The sequence below is a fragment of the Alosa pseudoharengus genome, unplaced genomic scaffold, assembly GCF_046254945.1.
Source record: "Alosa pseudoharengus isolate Yale_2024_CS ecotype anadromous, Long Island Sound unplaced genomic scaffold, YU_APseudo_1.1 YU_APseudo_1.1_scf_19, whole genome shotgun sequence".
In the NCBI taxonomy this organism is placed as follows: domain Eukaryota; kingdom Metazoa; phylum Chordata; class Actinopteri; order Clupeiformes; family Clupeidae; genus Alosa; species Alosa pseudoharengus.
Genome location: NW_027468657.1, coordinates 23,553,888 through 23,561,387, shown reverse-complemented (window position 1 = coordinate 23,561,387; position 7,500 = coordinate 23,553,888). Strand labels below are relative to the sequence as shown.

The 7,500-nt window shown below is 45.9% G+C and overlaps 1 protein-coding gene across 1 annotated transcript in view; it reads left to right on the top strand.

The window, feature by feature from the left end:
- The window catches only part of LOC143133158 (connector enhancer of kinase suppressor of ras 2-like), a 103,498-nt gene that overhangs the window by 16,998 nt on the left and 79,000 nt on the right, over positions 1-7,500 (top strand). Inside the window, exon 2 of the mRNA XM_076292929.1 lies at positions 5,926-6,089. Within this exon, the coding sequence (XP_076149044.1) occupies positions 5,926-6,089 (164 nt within the window). The remainder of the gene's footprint in view (positions 1-5,925; positions 6,090-7,500) is intronic.

Here is a 7,500-nt window from a genome sequence, read left to right as displayed (position 1 = left end):
ATCGATCTAAAGTGCATTTTACTCCGGATAATTCCTTTAAGACCATCGTCATTTGCAATTTCGATCAACTGCTCTTCCTCCTGCGCTGACAAGTTAGGACTATTCGGGATATTGACAAATGGGTTGCGGACCCACTCATTGGTTTGCCGTGGATCTTTGGAGGATGGGAAGTAGCCTAACGCTCAAACTAATTTGAAAGCGCAACAAGGTGATCGCGCACCAGCTGTGAGAGAAAGGGCCCTGCCTCAGTCTCTCCCAAAACCCCCACTACTGTTTGGAACATATCAAATACACCCCGATCCACTCGTCGTACCCACAAATCAAGCTTGGCTTTACATGCAGCGACTTTATCTGCCAGTTTAAAGACAGTCGTCATTCTCCCCTGCAGTGACAGGTTGAGGTCATTAAGCAACCCGAATATGTCACACAGGTAAGCGAGTTTTGACACCCAGCCCTGATCACTAAAATATGCAGCTAACGGTGACTTTTTTTCTGTAAGAAATCTCTGCAGCGGCTCTCGCAACTCAAACACTCTGGCCAGTGACCTGCAACCAACCAACTTGGATAGCGTACCACGGTGACCCATTCACCCTCTCTAACAATTGTGCCTCAATGTCCTCTGACATATCATCAATTCGCCTATGGACAGTGCTTGCAGAAAGCGGTACCTGAGCTATTTTTTTAGCTGCAGCCTCCCCAAGGAGTTCATTGCACATGCCTTTACCAGCAGGCAGAATGAACTCTTCCCTAATAGTAAAGGGCTTCTTAGATTTAGCAATCCGACTAGCCACTATGAGGCTTTTAGCGCAGCCACGTTCACCGATGTGGTTGCTTTACGCACTAGTTTTTTGTCCTTCTTGCTCGCGTTTCTTACGCTCAAAGAACTCAGGGGGTTTGTCTTTAAGTGTAGGATGCTTGGACTCTAGATGTCGAATTAGCTTTGATAGTTTCATTGCTTCGTTTTGACAACTTATCGCCAAATACCACACATAAAGGACTTATTGGGAATGTGACATTACTGCGAATTAAATTTAGTTTATTTAGTTTGCATGCATTTTTTAAAAACTCTTGTCGTAGGCTACAGCCCGGTTAGGAATGTCCCGCGGCCCGGTGGTTGGGGACCGCTGCTGTAAACAACAGTTTCAAGTATGTGCTTATTTGCGTAAGCTTACATAGCTTAAGATTCTAGTTATTATTGTATAACTGTTACATTGAATAGGTGCTGCAGAATGCTATGGAGAGTTAGGAATCATGACACACACAATCACACACACACACACACACACACAAACACACGCACACACACGCACACACGCACACACATACACACACGCACGCACACACACACACACACAGAAAGAGAGAGAGATCACCCGCACACACACCCATACATACACAAAAACTAGTGAAACAGGATCAGTGTGGCGGTCACTCTGTGTGTCCTGGCCAACATGGTGGGCATGTTTGGCATACAAGGCATGGACGAGGGCAGCTGGGAGTTGTGGACTGAGGTTGGGCCTTCCATTTCAATTTCAATGTTCTTCCTCAACAAAGGACAGTCAGGTGGCCTTACTAGTTTAACTCTCTTTCTTCTTTTAAGAGAAATATTTTGCTATTTCCAGTGCTGTCTTAAATTTCTCCTATAATGTCTATGAATTTTTTCCTTCATGTTTTTCTTTAATTTTTTGTTAAATCTTTATTTTTCCCCTTATTTTTCTATGCACAACTTTGTGAGATATTTTTGGCAAATTTCTTGCATGGGGCAGCCTTGGTTGCTTAGAACAACATTGGTCGGCTGGGTTTTCTGACCAGAGCTTCACCCTGGCACACATGCGGGCACACAGGGGCTGCTTTCAGGCTGGCCGCAGCTGTCACAGGCACAGGCTCCCCATTGAAGGGCCCTCTCTCTCCCGGTCCCCGGGCACGAGATGAAACGCTGCTGACCACGCCAGAGTCCAGCTGAGGGTGTTCTGCCAGGCCTCTCCAGGTGGTCCGCAGCGGAAATTGGGAATGGTTGTTTATTTATTTACTTGTAAATACTTGTTAATAAAATATAAGCTGTTTTATTTGTTTATTTCTTGGTTTGTAAACCAATCACTCAATCGGCAAATTAAGTCTGTGGAAAGCAAATAGCAAATATGTTAGAGCGGAGTGCTATAGAATCTTTGGTGGAAAGATATTTAACAAAGAAGTGGAACACATACTTCTACTTTCTTGAGAAGGTGTTCGTGTTTGAGAGTGACTGTCACATTTTTCGTCTCCACTGCATCCTCCCCTCTGCGCCTCCTCCTCTCCCTCTCCTCTCCTCTCTTCCTCCTCTTCGCTCCTCTCCTCCTCTCCTCTCTTCCCTTGGCCCATTCCAGGCTGGGCTGGAGCTCGCTGCCGTCACCATCTGTATTTACGGCTTCCTGAGCAGGAGGCCAGCCCTGCGGGGAGAGGCCCACTGAAAGGCGTCCCTTTGAATGCCTGCAAACAAGACACAGGGCCTGGCCAAATGGCAGAGAATAAGAGGAGAGAGAGAGAGAGAGAGAGAGTAGGAGATAAAGAGGGGGAGAGGTAGGAAGTTGAGGAGAGAAACGGAGTGTGTGTGTTTGTGTGTGTGTGTATGTTTATGTGTGTGTGTGTGTGTGTGTGTGTGTGTGTGTGTGTGTGTGTGTGTGTTACACCATGTGTGAAAAGATTCAGGAGGGAGATATTTGCACTTCCAAAATATTTTGCCACTTTGGATCAACCACTGCAGGGGAGCTTGATTGGGAGTGAGGGTGTTATGCATGACTTTAGCACACAGTAACAACACACACACTCTCTCTTTCTCTCTCTCTCTCTCTCTCTCTCTCTCTCTCTCTCTTCATCATTTTCCTCCTCTCTCCTCTCTTTCACTCATTCATCTATTCACACACACACACACACACACACACACCCTTAATACATATTATACACACACACACCATGTTCATAAAGAAGGGTCACAGAGTCCGTTTTCTGTAAGTTAACCACCTGCATGCCCCCCCCCCCTCTCCTCTTCCCTCTCTCTATTATACTCTCCACCTCTCTGTCTTTCTCCTGAGACATCAGGCCCACTCTGTTCGGGTGGCTGCCTGTCGTTTTAAGAATGCTGAGACTCTGAGTGCCACTTCAGTGAGTGTGTGTGAGTGTGTGTCTGTCTGTGTGTGTGTGTGTGTGTGTGTGTCTGTGTGTGTCTGTGTGTGTGTGTGTGTGTGTGTGTGTGTCTGTGTGTGTGTGTGTGTGTGTGTGTGTGTGTGTCTGTGTGTGTGTGTGTGTGTGTGTGTGTGTGTACAGAGCGGAGCGTAGCCGTCATCAGGGAGCCCGCCGTGCAGTGTAACAGGCCTCAGGGAGCCACGCGAGAGCCTCAGTCTCAGCTGTTGTTTATGCACATGGGGGAGTGTGTGTGTGTGTGTGTGTGTGTTTATGTGTTTAAGGAAAGGGAACGCCAAGTCAAGCATGACGTTAACATAGTCCAAATTCAGGCTGAGTCCTGAGGCTTGTTAGTGTGTGTGTGTGTGTGTGTGTGTGTGTGTGTGTGTGTGTGTGTATGTGTGTACTTGCACTTATGTGAGGGTCAGTGGATAAAGTTAATAGTAACCCATGAGAGAGGACCTTTTTCTTTCCGTTGTGTCATCAAGTCTCTCCTAATCTGCTGACAATCACCTTCTTACTCCACAGTGTGTGTGTGTTTGCGTGTGTGTGTGTGTATGTGTATTCACACCCCATCCATGTTTGAGCAGGTGCCTGGGCGGGTTATTAATTTGGGAGAGATGCGGCGTCCGGTGTGGCTCAAGAGGAGTGTTCCACCACTGTGTGCGCGTGTGTGCGTGCGTGTGTGCGTGCGTGTGTCCGTGCGTGTGTGTGTTTTTCCGTGCGTGCGTGCGTGCGTGTGTGTATGTGTGTCTGTTCTCCGGTGTATGTTTCATTGTTGTTTGTTTATGTGTATACAGTTTATATATATATATCATTGTGTGTGTGTGCCAGACAAATCATTTCATGCATCCATCCATCTCTTTTTCTCCCTCTCTCTCTGTGTCTGTGTGTTGCTTCTCTGCTCTCATCCTCTCATCTCTACCCCAGGGTTTCCTCACTCAGAACCTCTAAACAAGGGCAGGCAGCAGACTGTGACTACAGCCATTCTACCAGTCTCTAATGCAAACCTCTCATCATCAACAAACACCTCTCTCTTTCTCTCTCTCTCTCTGTCTCACTCTCTATCTCCCTCTATTTCTTTCTCTCTCTCTGTCTCACTCTCTATCTCCCTCTCTATTTTTTCTCTCTCTCTCTGTCTCACTCTCTCTCTCTCTCTCTCTGTCTCACCTCTCTCTCTCTGTCTCTCTTTCTCTCACTCTCTCTCTCTCTCTCTCTCTCTCTCTCTGTCTGTCTTTTCTTCTCTGCCCCCCCCCCCCCCCCCCCGCTGCTCTAATTGTCTAGTGGTCCGACCCAGAGGAACTACATCACAAGTTAGAAATTCTCCTTCTTCCCACACAAACACACACACATACACACACACACACACACACACACACACACACACACACACACACACACACACACACACACACACACACATCAGAGACACAAACACATAAGTGCAGTGCAATTATGCATGATGTTAAGCCCAAGCTATATCAGAGCCATCTGAGGGCCTGTTCGTGAGTCTGGATCTTCTGTTCTCTCGCCAGTTCTATTTCCAGTTCATTTCCTCTGTCCCATCTTCAAATGCAGAGCAACAAACATGGCCAGACATTTACACACACACACACACACACACACACACAAAGAAAAATACTTAAGCATAAATGAGCCCAAACACACACACACACACACACACACACACACACACACACACAAAGAAAAATACTTAAGCATAAAGAGCCCAAACACCCACCCACCCACACACACACACACACACACACACACACACACACACACACACACACACACACACACACACACACACACATACACACACACACATTAAGAACTCCACACATAAACACAGACACACACTGTATGTGTGAGTGTGTGTGTGTGTATGAGAGAGAGAGAGAGAGGGAGAGAGAGAGAGAGAGAGTGAGTTTCCCTCATTGTTCCTCTTCTGTCTTGGCACAGCTGTTACCTGTGAATTTCCATACCCACACACTGTGATGACCATATGCATCGCCCTTCCTTTATAGCACATAATGCTTCATTTAAGCCATGCATCTCCTCACATCTGTGCCTGTGTGTTATGTGTGTGTGTGTGTCTGTGTGTGTGTGTGTGTGTGTGTGTGTGTGTGTGTGTGTGTGTCTGTGTGTGTCTGATTACTCTGATGCCCTAACTCATGGGTCATCTCCTATCAGGTTTTGTTAGAGAGAGTCACACCAACATACACCCCTGGCATGACCTACATGTCATTAGGATTAGCCTTAAATAGCATGCTGAAAACATGATACATCATAACGTGCAACTTTATACATTACCATGACATATAGATATAGCATAGGAATGAGTTGATGAGCGAACTCGCTGTGCAGTCTGAACATACTTTTGGGTGCGTCTAGCAAAGAGACATGTAGAGACATGTAGGACATACAGTGTATATACACTCAGGAGGAGAGCACTGTGTGCTCAATAGGAGTATGTGGTGGACACAATAACAGACCTTTTGTGATTTCAGTGTGTCTAAAGTGTGTTGTTGCTTTGCAGATAGTGAAACCATGATACATGTCTTTTCCATGTGTGTGTGTGTGTGTGTGTGTGTGTGTGTGTGTGTGTGTGTGTGTGTGTGTGTGTGTGTGTGTGTGTGTGTCCAAACATGGTGTCAGTGCTGAGACTGCACACCAGTCATTAATACAAAAAAAGGCAAAAGACAAGAGACAAAAGACCAAAAGAGACAAAAGAAGTAAACGTGTGTGTTGTGTGTTTCCCTCCAGGCCTGGATGACTGTCTGCAGCAGTACATCAAGAACTTTGAGCGGGAGAAGATCAGCGGGGAGCAGCTCCTGCACATCACGCACCAGGAGCTGGAGGAGCTGGGGGTGACACGCATCGGACACCAGGAGCTCATCCTGGAGGCTGTGGACCTGCTGTGCGCTCTGGTGAGGATGAACACGTGTATGCATACACACACACTCACACGCACACATACAGGCACACGCACACATACAGGCACACGTACACGCACACGCACACGCACACGCACACGCACACACACACGCACACGCACACGCACACGCACACGCACACGCACACGCACACATACATGCACACGTACACGCACGCACACACGCACCCATGCACGCACGCACACACACACACACAGAGAGACACACAGACACACACACACACACGCACGCACGCACGCACACACACACACACACACACACACACACACACACACACACACACACACACACACATATACATACACATACACACACACCGCAATGCAACACACATTATATTACGTACTGTATATGTACATGTTACAAGCTATATGTAGGCTTTTGCTTTAAACCATTGGTCTCATGGTCAAATAGCATAACAAGACAGAGTAGAAATGGGCAGAGCATGATAATGATGTCAGATCACAGATGAGCATGTATATGAGACTCAACATATTCACTTGAAATATGACCTGTTGTCAACAAAACAGTGACAAACCATGCGATCTGTGTGGTTTAGTTGCATAATGTATGTAAAATGGCATTAGTCATTTTCAGACCTCAATGAAGCTATTGACTAAAGCTACAAGAGTTCAGATATACAAACAAACATCGTGCGGCAGTTTTGTGAGCCAATTGGTAATTGGTTTCTACTACTGCTATTACTACTACCAATGCCTTCACTTGTGTATGTGCATGCATGAATGAGCTCATCAATTTGTGGTTGTAGTGTGTGTGTGTGTGTGTGTATGTGTGTGTGTGTGTGTGTGTGTGTGTGTGTGTGTGTGTGTGTGTTTGTGTGTGTGTGTGTGTGTATTTATGTGTGTGTGTGTGTGTGTGTGTGTGTGTGTGTGTGTATGTCTATGTATGTTCGTGGGTGTGGCTATGTGTCAACAACTGTGTGTCACTTTGTTATAAAGGTCAGTGGTTTAATGAATAGCCCAGAGGAATGTCCCAACTGCCTGAAACACACACAGACACAAACATACACAAACCTCACTGGAAACGGCATCTTGGTTTCATGATATACAAACACGTAATACGTACACAACTCTGTAAATATTTAAGTTATAAACTTCAGTAAAAACATTGGAAATAGCAACAGGGCCATATCTCTCTAGGCAGCTGTAGACAGCTGCAGTGGAGAGACCTACAACTGAGAAACACGTACACTTGTAATAAAAAAGTAAATTCTGAAATAGAAAAAAAATGAAAATATGTTGTACCTCAAATATCTCAAGCTTTACCTTGATCAATCACTTTCATAAGTTTGCAGAGCAGTCTCATTTCATAATTGTAATGCTGTAGATTCTTTTGCTGTAAGATTACTGCAAAGATGCAATGG